Raw genomic sequence first — 19,172 nt, forward strand, 5'->3', positions numbered from 1 at the left:
TCGATACAACAAGAAGAGCTAACGATCCTAAAGATATATGGACCCAATGCAGGAGCACCCAGATATATAAGGCAAGTTCTTAATGACTTACAAAGAGACTTAGAATCCCACACAATAATAGTGGGAGACTTTAACACTCCACTGTCAATATCAGACAGATCAACCAGACAGAAAATTAACAAGGATATCCAGGACTTGAACTCAGACCTGGAACAAGCAAATCTGATAGACACTTACAGAACTCCCCACCCCAAATCCACAGCATATACATTCTTCTCAGCACCACATCACACCTACTCTAAAACTGACCACATAATTGGAAGTAAAGCACTCCTCAGCAAATGCAAAACAACTGAAATCATAACAAACAGTCTCTCAGACCATAGTGCAATCAAGTTAGAACTCAGAATTCAGAAACTAACTCAGAACCACAGAGCCTCATGGAAACTGAACAACTGGCTCTTGAATGTTGACTGAATAAACAATGAAATGAAGGCAGAAATAAAGAAGTTCTTTGAAACCCACAAGAATGAAGACACAACATACCAGAATCTCTGGGACATATTTAAAGCAGTCTCTAGAGGAAAATATATAGCAATAAGTGCCCAGATGAGAAGAGTGGAGAGATCCAAAATTGACACCCTATCGTCAAAATTGAAAGAGCTACAGTAGCAAGATCAAAAAAAATTCAAAACCTAGCAGAAGACAACAAATAACTAAAATCAGAGCAGAACTGAAGGAGATAGAGACACAAAAAAAAACCCTTCAAAAAATCAATAAATCCAAGAGCTGCTTTTTGAAAAGATCAACAAAATAGACAGACCACTAGCCAGATTGATAAAAAAGAAAAGAGAGAATAACCAAATAGATGCAATAAAAAATGATAAAGGGGAAATCACCACAGATTCCACAGAAATTCAAACCATCATCAGAGAATATTACAAACAACTCTATGCACATAAACGAGTAAACCTGGAAGAAATGGATAAATTCCTGGACACTTGTGTCCTCCCAAGCCTAAACCAGGAGGAAGTCGAAACTATGAATAGACCAATAACAAGGTCTAAAGCTGAGGCAGCAATTAAGAGCCTACCTCACAAAAAAAGCCCAGGTCCAGATGGTTTCACAGCCGAATTCTACCAGACACACAAAGAGGAACTGGTACCATTCCTTCTGAAACTATTCCAAATAATTCAAAAAGAGGGAATCCTTCCCAAATCATTTTCTGAGACCAACATCATCCTGATACCAAAACCCGGCAGAGACTCAACAAAGAAAAGAAAACTTCAGGCCAATATCCATGATGAACATAGATGCAAAAATCTTCAATAAAATACTGGCAAGCTGATTGCAATAGTACATCAAAAAGCTTATCCACCATGATCAAGTGGGATTCATCCTGGGGGTGCAAGGCTGGTTCATCATACGCAAGTCTATAAACATAATTCATTACATAAACAGAACCAAAACCAAAAACCACATGATTATCTCAATTGACGCAGAAAAGGCCTTTGACAAAATTCAACAGCCCTTTATGCTAAAAACCCTCAATAAACTTGGTATTAATGGAACGTATCTCAAAATAATAAAAGCTATTTACGACAAACCAATAGCCAATATCATACTGAATGGGCAAAAACTGGAAGCATTCCCTTTGAAATCTGGCACTAGACAAGGATGCCCTCTCTCACCAATCCTATTCAATATAGTACTGGCAGTTCTAGCCAGAGCAATCAGGCAAGAAAAAGAAATAAAGGGTATTCAAATAGGAAAGGAGGAAGCCAAATTGTCTCTATTTGCAGACAACATGATAGTACATCTAGAAAACCGCATCGTCTCAGCCTAAAAACTCCTGAAACTGATAAGCAACTTCGGCAAAGTCTCAGGATACAAAATCAATGGGCAAAAATCACAAGCATTCCTATACACCAATAACAGACTGAAAGAAAGCCAAATCAAGAACAAACTGCCATTCACAATTGTTACAAAGAGAATAAAATACCTAGGAATACAACTAACAAGGAACCTAAAGGACCTCTTCAAGGAGAACTACAAACCACTGCTCAACGAAATCAGAGAGGACACAAACAGATGGAGAAACATTCCATGTTCATGGTTAGGAAGAATCAATATCGTGAAAATGGCCATACTGCCCAAAGTAATTTACAGAATCAATGCTATCCCCATCAAGCTACCAATGACCTTCTTCACAGAACTGGAAAAAACCACCTTAAACTTCATATGGAACCAAAAGAGAGCCTGCATAGCCAAGTCAATTCTAAGCAAAAAGAACACAGCGGGGGGCATCACACTATCGGACTTCAAACTATACTACAAGGCTACAGTAATCAAAACAGCATGGTACTGGTACCAAATCAGAGATATACACCAATGGAACAGAACAGAGGCATCGGAGGCAACACAACATATCTACAACCATACAATCTTTGATAAACCTGACAAAAACAAGCAACGGGGAAAGGATTCCCTGTTTAATAAATGGTGTTGGGAAAACTGGCTAGCCATGTGCAGAAAGCAGAAACTGGACCCCTTCCTGACGCCTTACGCTAAAATTAACTTCAGATGGATTAAAGACTTAAACATAAGACCTGGCACCATAAAAACCCTAGAAGAAAATCTAGGCAAAACCATTCAGGACATTGGAGTAGGCAAGGACTTCATGACCAAAACACCAAAAGCATTGGCAACAAAAGCCAAAATAGACAAATGGGACCTAATCAAATTCCACAGCTTCTGCACAGCAAAAGAAACAGTCATCAGAGTGAATCAGCAACCAACAGAATGGGGAAAAAATTTTTGCAGTTTACCCATCTGACAAAGGGCTGATATCCAGAATCTACAAAGAACTAAAACAGATTTACAAGAAAAAAACAAGCCCATTCAAATATGGACAAAGGATATGAACACACACTTTACAAAACAAGACATACATGAGGCCAAGAAACATATGAAAAAATGCTCATCATCACTGGTCATCAGAGAAATGCAAATCAAAACTACACTGAGATACCATCTCACGCCAGTTAGAATGGCGATCATTAAAAAGTCTGGAGACAGCAGATGCTGGAGAGGATGTGGAGAAATAGGAACACTTTTTACACTGCTCGTGGGAGTGTAAATTAGTTCAACCATTGTGGAAGACAGTGTGGCGATTCCTCAAGGACCTAGAAACAGAAATTCCATTTGACCCAGCAATCCCATTACTGGGTATATATCCAAAGGACTATGAATCGTTCTACCATAAGGACACATGCACACGAATGTTCACTGCAGCACTGTTTACAATAGCAAAGACCTGGAACCAACCCAAATGCCCACTGATGATAGACTAGACTGGGAAAATGTGGCACATATACACCATGGAATATTATGCAGCAATCAAAAACGATGAGTTCGTGTCCTTTGTGGGGACATAGATGAATCTGGAGAACGTCATTCTCAGCAAACTGACACTAGAACACAAAATGAAATACCACATGTTCTCACTTATAGGCGGGTGATGAACAATGAGAACACATGGACACAGGGAGGTGAGCACTACACACTGGGGTATATTGGGGGGAATAGGAGAGGGACAGTGGCGGGGGGAGTTGGGGAGGAATAGCATGGGGAGAAAGGCCAGATGTGGGTGAAGGGGAGGAAGGCAGCAAATCACACTGCCACGTGTGTACCTATGCAACTATCTTGCATGTTCTGCATATGTACCCCAAAACCTAACATGCAATAAAAATAAAAAGAAAAGAAAATTAACTCTATAATGAAACACTCACCTATGAGACAAGCAAACACTCAGAAGTTTGAAAATACATTCTGTGGAGAAACAGACACTCTCATACAATGCTGATGGGAATGTAAAATAGTAAACTTCTATGGAAGCATATCTGGCAAAATCAGAGATGGCAAAAATTTGGGGTTGGGTGTGGTGGCTCATGCCTGTCATCCCAACACTTTTGGAGGCCGAGGAGGATGTATCACTTGAGGTCAGGAGTGAGCTTCCTGTTGGAGACCATCCTAGCCAACATGGTGAAACTCCCTCTCTACTAAAAAAATACAAAAATTAGCCGGGTGTGGTGGTGTGTACCTGTAGTCCCAGCTACTTGGGAGGCTGAGGCAGGACAATCACTTGAACTCAGGAAGCAGAGGTTACAGTGAGCCGAGATCATGCCACTGCACTCCAGCCTGGGCGACAGAGCAAGACTTCATCTCCCCGCTCCCTGCCCCCTATCCCCCAAAAAAAGGAGATGGCAAAAACATAGACCCAGCATCTTCCTTCATCACACCTACAGGTTTTTTTTTTTCCCACACAAGTAGAAAATGACATATGTGCAAGTTATACCCTGAAGCATCCTCCTAAGAAAAGATTAGAAACGATAACCCAAAGATCCCTTCACAGGGAACCAATTAAGTACACAATGGAATGGAATGAAGGACTACACAGGAATAAAATAAGGAATATCTTTATGAATTATATGGTGTAAATATGTAATGTTACATTACAACCACATGTTATACTATGTTAAAACTACAGTGTTAGACCAAGGCAGTGGCTCATGCCTGTAATCCCAGCACTCTGGGAGGCCAAGGCCGGTGGATCACTTGAGGTCAGAAGGCCAGCCTGGCCAACATGGTATGACCCCCGTCTCTATTAAAAATACAAAAATTAGCCAGGTATGGTGATGGGCACCTGTAATCCCAGCTACTTGGGAGGCTGAGGCATGAGAATCACTTGAACCTGGGAGGTGGAGGTTATAGTAAGCCAAGATTGCACGACTGCATTCCAGCAAGGGTGACAGAGCGAGACTCCGTCTCAAAAAAAAAAAAAAAGAAACCATACTGTCCAAATGCCACAGAGAATATTTTCACTTCCAGGAGATAAAATAAAATCTTATGATAAGGAATCAGGCTGTCACTATGTAATCTAATCTTAGAATCACTAATTGGGAACAACTGGATAATAGGTTTCTCCTAATGTGATATAACATGAAATATACAACATCATTTATGGTGCATTCCAGCTCAAAAATGTTTAAGTTCAGTCTACTGAGCCTTTAGATCTTGTTTCCCAGTTACTACTAAAATTCAGCAGAGGCAAAAATAAATTAAATATACTGCAAAGACACAACCAAGTAAGTGTTCTTGGATTGGACAAACAGCTATAAAGCATAATTATGTTACAATCAGTGAAAATAAATATGGACATGTGTGACAGATGGCCATGAATTCTTTCTAGTTCCCTTCTTCAAGATGTGAAGTCTATTTCCCCATCACTTGAATCCAGGCTGGTGTAGTGTTGAGAGTGAGGCTAAGTGAGTTCTAGCGTCTAGCCTCAGGAGGCCCAGCAGCCTCCCCTTTTGCTCTCTTGGCAGTAGTTGCTAGCTGCCCTGATACGAACCATGCTATGAAAAAGCTGATCTACTGTACTGGAGGATGAGAGGACATATGGAGGAGAAAAGAGGTGGCCCGGCCAACAGCTAGCACCAATTACCAGACATGAGAATGAAACCATCTTAGACCTTACAGCCCAGCCAACTTTCCATCTGAACACCAGGTGAGTGAGCCCAGGCTAACCCACCAGAGAACTCTGATCAGCCAACTCACAGGATCATGAGAAAATAAACCAGTATTTAAGTTATGAAATTTTAGGTGGTTTGTTATATAGCAATAAATAACTTGTAAAAATGGGTTTTAAATAAAAATTTATTACCTGGGAAAAGTATGCATCATTAACTGAAAGATCTGTTTACAAATCATATGCAGGACAAACTCATTTTGATAAAACACAACACAGACATACAGACAAAAAGACCTGAAAGAATATATACTGATAAACAGAGGGGTTTATAATAAGGGACACTCTGGGTAGTAAAAATATGTTTTTATTTTCTTATTTTTGTTGTCCTGTATCTTCTGTATGCATATATAATGCTTTTGCAGTAATAAAACTTTAAAAATACATATATTTTTTTAAAGGTTTATAGTATTTACTTAGTCATCAGACAAATTGTCAGCAAGGTCCCTGAAGAGCTAGACATGTAAGTTCCTACTAATATCTCACAAAAAGTTGGATAAAGTCAGTCAATCAATAAACCTTTTGGGACTGTTATAGGCTGAAACTGTATCTTCCCAAAACTCATTATGTTGAAGTCCTAGCTTCTAGTACCTCAGAATGTCACTGTAAATGGGAGTTAAAATGAGACCCCTAGGGTGGACCCCAAAGCAATCTGACTGGTATCCTTATTGGAAGAAGAAATTTGGGCACAAAAAGAGATAGCAGGGGCACACATGCATAGGGGACAACATGTGAAGAGGCAATAAAAGGGTGACCATCTGCAAGCCAAGGAGAGAGGCCACAGAAGAAACCAACCCTAGCATCACACTGACCTTGGACTTCCAGCCTCCAGTACTGTGAAAAAATAAATTTCTGTAGTTTAGGCCACCCAGTCCTAGCAAACTAATACAGGGACCAAGTGTATAGCATGACATTTGGGAAACTGGCCTCGTATGCATTATAGCACTGCAAACAAATAATTGAACCATAAAAATAGTTTATATTTATCTTCTAAATTCCTGGAAAGTTTTCATCTTTAAAAGTCAAATAACTGCTGTAAACAGGCACAAAGAATAAATAAATAAATGTGACCAGAAGATAAAAGAGCATGCTTTCTAAATGCAACGCCTCTCTCATTGTGGAATGAATATGTTGTCTAGTTCACATTCCACGTTAGCATAAGAAATGTGTTTTCTTGTTTTGTTTTGGATTTGTTTATTTAGGGTCAATGACAAAGAGCAAAAGTAATGGAGGGCCAACAATGAAAGAACAACATGATTAAGGACTATTGTTTTCTAGCCAAATACAAAACATTTCACTCATATCTACTCCTAAATTTAAAATGTTTTATAAAAATTACAATATTTAAATAATTTTTTAAAACATATTGAGGATAGTTAAGAGAACAGAAAAAAAAGAAGAGAGGAGGGGCGGGGGGCAGGCTAGAACACTATAATGCAGAATCCAGGAACCTGTTTTCTTAAAGCATCTGACTCAGACAACCTTAGACACATGATGTAACTTTTATGAGTTTATTGTCAAGGAAGAAACTTGAACAAGATAATCATTTCTCAAACAGTCCTCATGGACTTCCTAAGGCTTTCCTGTAAATGATTCTAGGGTAAAGAACAGAAATAAACTGGTAGGCCTTGGTACCCTTAGGCCAGATACAAGCAGAGCTACTCCTTTCCATTTGTTTTCCATTTGAATTTGTGTATGTTCATCCAAGGGAAGGGTACTGCAAGTAAAAATACTTGAAACTATTGTATCAGAATGCTCTGTCACCTCTGAATGAACAGTCTTATCGTTCATGCGGGTAGATACTAAAGACACACATATGAAAAAATCAACAACACAGCAGATACACACAGGAGGCAGAATGAAGGGCCAAATGATATTGACTCACTGGAACAACAGGCAAATGATAACGTTAATGGGGACTCTAAGAGGACAGAAAAGAGTGTGCTCTACATGAATAAAGATTTAGAATTGTTAACTGACGGTAAGCATTGCAAAATGAGCATGAAGTAAAACATCATGGCTCAAAAGGTGAATTCAATCTTAGGTATCATTAATAAAAATATAGTTTCTAAAATAAAAGCATTCAACAAAATGGCCAAATATATATTAAAAACTGGTTTATATTACCAATAATCAAAGAATACAGGCAGCAACTTAGGGAAACAGAAGACAGACATTGGAATGAGTCAGACTTGAGCCCCAATCTTCAAGCATACTTCAATCCTATGTAACTTCAGGACTGCAGCTTCCAGAATGCTGACATCATTAATGAGGGGATCCTACAGTGTCTGAGGGTCAGTGACATTATGGAATACACCTAGTGTAACAGCTAGCATATTGTAGGTACTCAAGAAATAGCTAATGCTTGCAGGGCACTATGTGAAATTCTAGCTCATCTAATCCTTACCATAATGCTAGGAGAGAATTATAACACATATATGCAAATTAACACAAGCATGGAACCAAAATGGTAACAGACCAAATCTTCAATGATGGTAGAATACTAGAAGCACTGCCATTTCTCTAGTGGGAACAGAAAGTGGTGCAACTTTTCTGCAAAGCAATCTGACAATGTGTTACTGAGGACTTTTCCAAAGATCATATATCAGGTCCAGCTCTATTAGAGAAAGGAAAGGATTCAGAAAGTACCTAGGGTGGAAATGGGAGTGTAAATGGCTGACTGATTAGTGGCTAACCATGTTTTTCACCAGGAATGCAAAGCATCTCTAGGAACAGAAATATTTTCTTTCTTTTTTATTTTTCCCCATTACTGGTTTCCATGGATGTCCCATTATCAGCCTAAACCTGTTCATTCTGAGAACTCCTAAAGCAGAAATTGGCCCACTTCACCAATCAGTTCCTCACATTTGAATGGAAGCATACTGCCCAGAGAGGTAGATACCTCTAACAATTCAACTGTTTCTTAAGATTAATAAAAGAAGGGCTGAGAGTGGCAGGTCACACCTGTAATCCCAGCACTTTGGGAAGCCAAAGCGGGCAGATCACTTGGGGCCAGGAGTTCGAGACCAGCCTGGCCAACATGATGAAACTCCATCTCTACTTAAAATGCAAAAATTAGCCGGACATGGTGGTGCATGACTATAGTCCCAGCTACTTGGGAGGCTGAGGCAGGAGAATCACTTGAAGCTGGGAGGCAGAGGTTGCAGTGAGCTGAGACTGAGCCATTGCATTCCAGTCTGGGTGACAGAGCTAGACTCTGTCTCAAAAAAAAAGAGGGGGGTGCGGTTAATAAAAATGTGTGGAATAGAAGCATGTAAATTCTTTCATAATGGGAGGCCTCAAATCCAGAACAATGCATGATATTCTAGGAGATGCCGCCACAAAGAATAAGAAGTAAAATAGTTCACTTCTAAATCCAAAGTATCTTGCCTTTTGAGTACATTATAACTTAAGACCCAAGGAGAAAGGTTTTCATAAAAAGTCTGGTAACAACTGGCACTTACCTAAAATGAGATGAAGTTTGGTTTCTGTTTGGAAAGCATAATGTAATGTCACCAAAAACGGCGACTGCCTGATGTGCTCCAGGACTTGCCGTTCTGTCCTTGTATGCTCTGTGGTTTTGGCCTTTTGAACTATTGTTGCCTTTTTCAAAACTTTCATGGCATACAGCTTTCCAGTATCATGTCCACTTATTTTACGAACTAGAAATACTTTTCCATAAGCTGAAAATGAAAAGAAAAAATAAGAATTAAAATGCTACACAAAAAAAATGATAATTTAGTGGAAATAAATTTCTTTAATGCACAGAAAATACATTCTTTATAGAAAAAGTATCTTTGGTACCAGTTTAAATAGTTCTTTAATAGATTTCTTCAATTTTATACCAAATATATTTCTAGGTCTAACCCTCAATGTTTACATATCTAGCCACTGCTGACAAAATTATGCTTTTACTCTTTTACTGTTATTCTCTCCTCAATATTTTTAGCTGTAGGAAACTAGCTGTTATTATGGTCAACTAACCACAATCCAATTCTGGAACAACCAGGACATTTTAGACATCAGATCAAACTTCTAGGTATATATACATATATTAGTAACTGATGTAGACAAATGAAAGCAGTTCTCAATACGAATTTCATATATATATAAATCAAATGCCTCAATTATTCCTCTGTAGTTATAAAAAAAAGCCTAAAGTAACATAAGCTGACACTATATGAACAAAAGAGATCTTGAGACTTAAAATATAAAAAGATCCTAAATTGCATGCAATACAGACAGAAGCCCTTTTGTATCTCTGGACAGTAATTTACAGCTTACTGGGTCAACCTCGCCACACTTTTCATAAGGAGAACTCTGTTGGGCATGATCCTATGTGTGGTACCCCTCCTCCAGGTAGAGGAATTGTGGCCATGTGGGCACTGTGCCTCGTGGACAGAGTAGGTTCTCTGCATTTATTTTCTTAGAAAAGTGGGCCAGGGCAGGAAGAAGTGGAAGGAAAAGGAAGGAAGAAGAAAAGGCAAAAAAAATCCAAAAACATTTTGGGAATGAAAAGGTGAGTCCCTCACTTCATTCCTACAAGGTATCAAATCTCTATAGCTAATCTCTTTAAAAAGACAAATGTTTTCTGGAATGTTTAAGTCCAGTCTGCCTGTTAAATGTCTTAATCAGACCATTATTGGGTCAATTGGGTTTTGGCCCAGATCAATGTTCACACTCTGTGGTATTTACCACCTAATTCTATTGTAATCCACCCACTAGAAGGGCTCTTGTACTCTGTATGTTATTTAGTTCAGTACTTCGACTGGATTAGTACCAACACATGATGTACAAGGGATCAGTGAAAGACTAATAATCCTTAGAAGGAGTGCCAACACTTATTAAGGACTTGTCTATGCCAGGCTCTGCACTAAACACATTGATTCACTTAATCCTCACAACAGCCACTTTACCCATGAGGAAATGTGTTCACAATAGTTACAGAACTGGCCCTAAGACTGGGACAAGAAGCAGCAGAACTGATTCAAATGCAAGGAGTGTGACTCCAGGGACCACACTCTGAACCTTAATGAACAAAAAAGTGATATCTCACAAGTGCTAGTAATCAGACATTCTGGATCTTAATACGACCAATACTGACTGTAAACATACTGAACACATTCCAGGGCACAGAAAAAGTTCACAAAGGTTTGTGTATTATCTCACAGTAAATACAATAATTATAGGTTAAGACCTTAATAAGGCAGAAGTGAACCAAAAGGATGAAATGACAACTTTCGGAACCTAACAAATTAGAATATAAAAATGAAAAAGTATTTATCTGTTCAGAAGCAACAAAATGAAGCTAGAAAACACTATGCACTAAGCCTTCCAACAAGGTAAGCCACTATATAAACTCAGGAGAAAGTAAAGTCTACAAGCAGTCCTGAAACTTCTGTGTTCCTTACATACACATGGCACCTGCTCTAAATTCTTGTTCTCCCAGATGCCTATCTCCAGAGCACTCTCATGTTTAAAAATTAGGGAATCCACCTCTGCTTTGAAAACAGGAATTTTTTCCACAACATCACCGAAACATGGCTGTTCAGCTTCTTCCTAGTACACCTGCCTTCAACATAGGTGTTGACCACGTATACGACAGACAGACTGCTGGGTGTTCATACCTAACATCTGAGTACTCAGCATTTATGATATGTAACAACTCATTCAATTATTATAACATTCCTATAATGAAGTGAGAACTATTATCTCCATTTTATGGATGAAGAAATTGAAGTATAGAAGAGTTGGGTCACCTGCCTAAGATCACACTTGCCATTTAGTCTAACTCCTGGGCCCACAGTCTTATCTGTGGTCCAGCTGCTTCACTTAAGTGAATGACTTCATAGGCAAATAAATAGGGAACCAGACATTAAACAGAAGTCACCATACAGGTTAGGTGGAAAGGACCCAGTGCTCCCTCCTACTTCCAAGAGGAGGAAGTTTTGCAAAGCAGCCCATTTTACTGATGGGAGGCTCTAACTGTTAGAAAATCTTCCTTCTATTGACTGGAAGCAGGTCTTTTTATAATTTTCACCTGTCCTTCTATACCCTCTGGACTTAAAAAAGAGTATCACTCTTCTATAAGATAATCTTTTAAATATTTAAAAACACTATCATGCCATCTCCTTACTCTTACTTCCTTAAACCAACCTCAAAGTAAGATGACTCTGAGACCTCTCACCACCAGGAGGTTCCCTTGATATGTTCTGTGGGGTTTAAATATTTATTTGATTTCTTTCTGTTATTTTTTAAAATATTGTATTTCACTCCAAATATGCATGAGGTAGTGCATAGGATGTTAATATACACCATCAAATAATGTAAAATTATCCTGATTGCCATGTTACGCTCTATTGTAACCAAATAAATATTGGTTTAAATATTTATTTGATTTCTTTCTGTTATTTTAAAAAATATTGTATTTCACTCCAAATATGCATGAGGTAGTGCATAGGATGTTAATATACACCATCAAATAATGTAAAATTATCCTGATTGTCATGTTACAAAATCACCCTCCTTGCCATGTGATAACATCCAGAAGTTTCCCAATAATATTAATTAAAGACCACATACTCTGCCAATGCAATTGTGTTCAACTATCAGTCAATGCCAGAGAAAAACTGTAACAAAGCTCACAAATCTTTTGTTTTTACTTTTATAGTTTGCCATGATTAACATTTAAGCTACATCACATGGTAAGTGCCAGTGGATGTTTATTATCAAAAACATTCAAGGAATGCCTTCCAACATTCCAAACAATAAGTATTTCAGACAACAATCTTACTTCTAAGAAGGCTGTATAACTAAAACACAGTTGCTTCCAAACAGTTTCTGAAGCACCCATAAGGCTGTTTATCACATTGCCAAAGGGGAATAAAACACATTCCCTACTAGAGAGATCTTGAAGAAGCCACCTTACCTGGTTAAGCTGGGTTATGGCTCGGAGCAGAGAAAGAAAGTGAAGTAGTCCTTCTGCTGAAAATGCTACCTATTCCAGAACCACCTTTATGTTCTCCAACATTTCAAGAGTAGCCATTGAAGCTGGAATTGATGGCAATATTCTTTTCTTTTAGTTTGCAACTAGATGAATGACTGCCTGCAAGTACAGCCTCCTTTCATTCATTATGTGTGCCCTGACATTATTAGAGTAATCCTATTTTTAAAGTATCTTTAAGAAACTGCAAAGACTACCAATAGTGAAAATACCTTTGGTCAAAAAAAGATAAACAAAACAGACGGTGAGTTCAATAGCTCATGCCTAATGTCAATACTTTAGGGGGCTAAGTAGAAGGATCACTTCAGGCTAGAAGTTCAAGACAGCAGTAAGCCGTGATTGCACCACTGCACTACAGCCTGTGTGACAGAACACGATCCTGTCTCCAAAGGAAAAAAAAAGAAAGATAAACAGTACTTCCTACTTGGATGGAGCTAAAACCACCTTCATGCCTTAGTAGGTATGACTAATTTCTACATCAACATGCAATGGCACCAAATGCTCAACCAGCGATCCTCATGTTTCTACCACTGTTACTCCAATCAACTACATCAGAGCCAAAGTCTTTTCAAGATACTCTGCTGAGAAATATGAGCAAGGTATGGGCACAGTGGCTCATGTCGATAATGCCAGAACTTTGAGAAGCAGAGGCAGGGAAATTGCTTGAGCTCAGGAGTTGAGATGAACCTGGATTACAAAGGAAGACCCTGTCTCTACAAAGAATACAAAAATTATGTGGGTGTGGTGGTGTGTGCCTGCGGTCCCAGCTACTTGGGAGGCTGAAGTGGGAGAATCACTTGGACCCAGAGGTAGAAGTTGGAGAGAGCCAAGATCATGTCACTGCACTCCAGCCTGGCCAACGGAACAAGACTCTGTCTCAGAAAAAAGGGAAGGGAAAGGGAAAGGGGGGTGGGAGAGGGGAGTGGGGGAGAAAGAAGGGGAGGGAGAGGGGCGGGGAAGGGGGGAGAGGGAGGGAAGACGGGAGAAAGGAAGAAAGAAACCAAGCCAGACGTGGTGGCTCACGCCTGTAATCCCAGCACTTTGGGAGGCCGAGGTGGGTGGATCACAAGGTCTGGAGATACAGACCATCTTGGCTAACAGCCTGGTTTGCCAGGCTGGTCTCAAACTTCTGACCTCAGATGATCCACCCACCTCGGCTTCCCAAAGTGCTGGGATTACAGGTGTAAGCCACCACAGTCAGTCTGAGATCACGAAGTTCACTGGTTTTCCAGAGCACTAGGCCTGCAGCATTTGACTGAACTCAAGGTAGAGGTTCTACTTATTTTGAGACTGAGGGAAAGTATGTCATAAGTACAAATGAAGGAAGGATTATTTACTGATTTAGCTTGGCTGATATTTGAGACCACATGAATAAGGTAAATCTTTCAATTCATGGCCCTACAGGCACCATTTTGAATGCTGCTGAAAACCTTTGTGCTCTTTTAGCTAAGCACCCATTTCAGAAGAGAAAACTGGATCAACTATGCAAATTTTTCCAAAGCTGGAGATAGATTTCTATAGATTGGAGGAACATTGAAGATATCCTATGAAGGTTACTTCTGTTTAAACTGAAATGTAGATTTTTAATTCTATTCTAACTGATGCAGACAATGAAACATTGACCATCTTTGTTAATAATGATTTCAATGGTTTGATGACAAAAGAAATCATGTAAACTGAACCAAAGGAAGTATCAGAAAAATTTCTAGCTCCTTGGAGTAGGTTTCTTTCCAGCTTGCTTTTCCAAATGTGAGGCTCTTATTCCATTAGCCACAATTAACACTGTGAACCAGGTTTTAAGCACTTGCTGCTATAATAAAGAAAAGTTAAAAATGACTGACAGTTTGTTTTTGTTTTTGAGACAGAGTCTTGCTCTGTCGCCCAGGCTGGAGTGCAGTGGTGTAATCTCAGCTTACTGCAACCTTCAACTCCTGGGTTCAGGAGATTCTTCTGCCTCAGCCTCCCAAGTAGCTGGGACTACAGGCGCATACCACCATGCCCGGCTAATTTTTGTATTTTTAGTAGAGACAGGTTTTCACTATATTGGCCAGGATGATCTCGAACTCCTGACTTCATGATCCACCTGCCTTGGCTTCCCAAAGTGGTGGGATTATAGGCATGAGCCACTGTGCCTGGTCCAAAAATGACTGACAGTTTTAAAACAAGAAGACATTCATCCTGCCATGTTAGAAACCACTGCACAATTCCAACTTATCTTTTAAGCCAAGCAAAAGCAATCTTCTTGCTGAAATTTACTTTGAACATAATTAAACTTATCTTTTCACTGTGTAAAATCTGAATTTATTAAAAATATTCTTAAGTAGCCTTTAATCTTTACATTAAGATAGTATGAGGTTAATTTGTTAAAAATATTTTTAATTTGTAAAAACGATCAATTTAAAATATAACATAATTAAATGCATGCAAAATTTTGTGCGTGTACACATTTACATGTATTATTCTGGAAGAAGCAACCACGAGCCATGAACCGTTAAGGGCCATTGTTCAGAGGCCTCTGGTTTATGTCCTTCCTTACAGTTCTCAACTTGGACATGCTATTCTCACTAGCACCTGAATGGCTCGACTAAGGTGAGACCAAGGTTTTGTTTCACTCAAACTTTTGTTAATGCAGATGAAAATCATATACCTTGAATAGACTGTTCACTAGCCATGCTGCATTTTGGGTTCATATCTTATTAACTATTGAACTTGAACTACCACTTAAAAAAATACAGCAGAAACAGTCTTAAGTGGCTTCTACTTAGCCAGCTCCTACGACTAACTTAGTCTTATACTCCCCTTTCCCTCTGAAGACACCTACTGCACACTGACAATCTATGACTAGTTCCATGCCAGTGACAGTTCCATGAAGTTCCATGCCAGTGACACTTGTTGCTTTGTCTGCTTCTACTTGTTGTATCTGTTATTCTTATTATGTAATTTCATTAAATATTACATAAACCACTGAAATGTGTATGCAAAAGAGAAAAATGAGGATGAATGCTTTGAAAGGACTAGATAAAAGCAGAACACTTTAAAAAAAGGAACTGCTGAAAAATTAGGTGTGAGTGAAACTACTCTAAAAGGGTGGGGGAAACTGTGAAAATCTAAAAGGATTTTGTACTCAGACTACTTCAAATGTGTCTAGTTCTCACTCTAAAGAATCTGAAAGTTATTTTTAGATGATGCATTGAACTGCGGTTTATGCAAAATAAATCGCTGTTTATGAACCTATACTCACAGTCCTATGCTTGCATCCAAAGATTCACAAGTGAAGTATACTTACACATTTTAAGTAAAAAATGTTCAAAAAATATATAATGATTTTTAAATGATTCCCACTTGAACCAACTTTTCAAAATTACCTACACATACCAACTGTATCATAGGAGAGTTTCTACTAACTGAAGAATCATATTAATCACTGGTAAAATTCATCTTTCTAGTTATTGGATTCTTATGAAATGGTGACTTGGTCATCAACCACACTAGCTAGGCCTCAGGTGTGCTTATTTCAATCTGATAAACGTGATTACCAGAGCATCTTACTAAAAAAGAAATGTAGTAAAATAAGAATCAAAGAAGACTAATGGACATATTCATAAATAATTCTCTATTTATACCTCAAAAGCAAGCTGTTTGCCTAACTAAATAGTGATGTCTTAACTGCTGGAGTGAATGACCACCTGTAGTGGGCGCTGATGGTGTTCTGCCAGATCCCCTTTACAGGCTGGTGCACCTATATTCTCCAGCTGCTGTGAGTGTCGGCTGCTGGAGAAAGGCTGTCACATCTGGAAGGTTACATGCCATCATTCTCTACTCCACCCTCACTCAAACAGCCAGCAGCCAATGGCTAACAGAGGTAAAAAAGGCCTGCCTCTTCGCTCTTGCTCCAAAACTTCCCATGAGTTCAGGCTGAATCCAGACCATTGCTTAGACCACACGCTTGTTTAGGCTCCTCCCTGACCACCCTCCTTCCCCTCACTCTTGTTCCCCTGAGAGCACTCTCGCAATAAATCACATACACCCAAATCCATGTCCTGGGCTCTGCTTCTAGTGAACATGACCTAACATAGCATCAATAATAAATAAAATTAGGCCGGGCATGGTGGCTCACGCCTGTAATCCCAGCACTTTGGGAGGCCAAGGCGAGCGGATCACAAGGTCAGGAGTTTGAGACCAGCCTGGGCAACATAGTGACCGCATCTCTACTAAAGATACAAAAAAAAAATTTTTAAATTAGCCAGGAGTGGTGGCACTTGCCTGTAATCCCACCTACTCAGGAGGATGAGGCAGGAGAATTGCTTGAACCTGGGAGGCAGAGGTTGCAGTGAGTCGGGATGGCACCATTGCACTCCCACCTGGGCGACAAGGCGAGACTCTGTCTCCAAAAAAAAAAAATTAAATAAATAAAATTGTATCTACACTACAGAGACAATGTCAACTGACACCTTCATATGAAATCATCTTTTGATTATGGCATAAAACATCACAAACATTTAACCTCTAAGATTTACACAAACATTGTAGCCTTATACTGAAGTATAAGGTATAGTGGGCATACACATATACAAATGCAAAATTATACATTTTTTGAATGACAATTTTGACACCTTAATGAATACATGCTTTTAAAGGTACTATTTTAATATGGATACTTTCCAAACACTTAAAAGAATAAAATGGCAAATGATGACTAAATCATCATACTTCTTCAAAGTCTTTTATATGACTCAACCAAAGTATTTTTCCCTCTCTCATGTCATCAAAAAGTAGCAATGTCTTTAAGTTGCCTAGTGCAGTTTACAGCATCCTCTAGTATCAAATTACCCGTGAGAAACAAGTATGTCTCATTTAATACATAAAATATGTTACTATAAATCTGCAGTAAAAAAAGATTGGAGGAAAAAAGTTATCTTATCAGGAATATTCATAGAGTCTGGGATCTGTGAGTAAACAAATATCTCAAATTATATTTCAAGATGGCACCTAAGACTGGGGTAAGCAGCCCAAAGACAGTCTCAACTGGAAAACCAGTAGTTCCACAGAGCAAACTTACAAGTTTGATTGCTGTCATCTAATCTACTGTTGATTAGATGACAGCAACAACAACAATAAAGGAAATCCACATAAGGAAAAAGCAAATTTCTTAAGAGGACACCAGGGACCAAGGTAGGCACAAATGGTTATTGCTCATTAGACACTATCACAAGCAAGGCCCTCTGAATTTCTGTACTTTGCCAGCACTCATTCCAAGGTTTCATAAACTCAGAAATAACTCTGCATTACATGAAGACCAGTTCCACACTATTTCCTTTGCAAGGTTATATGTTGTATGGTGTGTGTGTGTGTGTGTGTACATACACAAACATATACATATTTAATACTCACTACTCTTATCTCCAACACCCAGAACAGTGTCTGGTCTTGGAAAATACTAATGAATGAATGAATGAATGAATGAATGAATGAATCCCAAGACCAATAGGAATGAACTAAAAGGTTTTAAATTGAAAAGTGACATAATCAAATTTGCCCATCAGAAAAATAACTCTGGCTGTAGAATGGAAATAAATGCTCAGCAAGGCCTGAAACCAGGAAGACTTTTGGTGGTTATTTCTCTATTTACTGCCGGACACATTTTAGGCTCTATAAAAAATATTCATTAAGAAATTACATTCACTCATGTATAAAGCTAATCTGAAAGCCTGGTAATGTATTACACCAGCTCTTTTAGAAGCTGAGCTACATTCCCTTTCAGTTTCCCCAATAATAGCTAAAATTAAAAAAAAAAAAAAAAAAAAAGCTAAAACTTATATAGCATTTATTGCGTCAGGCAATCAAAACATTTTATTACTCACATTATGTGTATCTTAGCAGAAGACTGTTAACAATACATTAAGATGGTTCAGAATCTACAATGTTTGAATAGTTAAAACAAACAAGAGGCTGGGTGTGGTGGCTCACACCTGTAATCCCAGCACTTTGGGAGGCCGAGGCGGGAGGATCACCTGAGGTCAGGTGTTTGAGACCAGCCTGGCCAACATAGTAAAACCCCACCTCTACTAAAAATATGAAAATTAACTGGAGTGGTGGCAGGCACCTGTAATTCCAGCTACTCAGAAGGCTGAGGCAGGAGAATTGCTTGAACACAGGAGGCAGAGTCACAGTGAGCTGAGATCACACCACCGCACTCCAGCCTGGGCGACAGAGAAAGACTCTGTCTCCAAAAACAAAAAAATAAGAAAAAAATAGTCTTTCCATTTGACATGTTATGCTTAAGGTAACATACAAATCAAGTTCTTATAAATGCTAACAAAATCACAATTAGCAACATTTCATTTATGAGGTATTTTCTCACTAATTTTTATTATTAGAAATAACACTTTAGTTGAAATTACTCCCAGAGATGCTAATAAAGTGACTATATAAAATAATAAATAATCTCTTCTTATGAGTAAGTCCTAAACAGTTTCGTTTTTCTCAATTTAGGTGACAGCTTTACAATGGAGTTCCCTGTTGAATACATAACCACAACCCATGGTTATCTAGTAATTGGCAATTCATATCCATTATCTC

At 38.7% G+C, this 19,172-nt stretch overlaps 1 protein-coding gene across 6 annotated transcripts in view; it reads right to left on the minus strand.

Annotated features, from left to right (window-relative positions):
- The window catches only part of RPS6KA5 (ribosomal protein S6 kinase A5), a 199,372-nt gene that overhangs the window by 106,068 nt on the left and 74,132 nt on the right, over window positions 1-19,172 (minus strand). For 3 of the 6 annotated variants that reach the window (XM_035261269.3, XM_078335614.1, XM_035261270.3), the window contains exons 3-4: window positions 16,857-16,974; window positions 9,055-9,273 (exon numbers count right to left, since the gene is read on the minus strand). In XM_035261269.3, the coding sequence (XP_035117160.1) occupies window positions 9,055-9,211 (157 nt within the window). In that variant the 5' untranslated portion in view covers window positions 9,212-9,273; window positions 16,857-16,974. The remainder of the gene's footprint in view (window positions 1-9,054; window positions 9,274-16,856; window positions 16,975-19,172) is intronic. The other 3 variants (XM_009006445.5, XM_078335613.1, XM_035261268.3) reach the window with 1 other exon arrangement.

The sequence above is a fragment of the Callithrix jacchus genome, chromosome 8 (genome assembly GCF_049354715.1).
Source record: "Callithrix jacchus isolate 240 chromosome 8, calJac240_pri, whole genome shotgun sequence".
Lineage (NCBI taxonomy): Eukaryota > Metazoa > Chordata > Mammalia > Primates > Cebidae > Callithrix > Callithrix jacchus.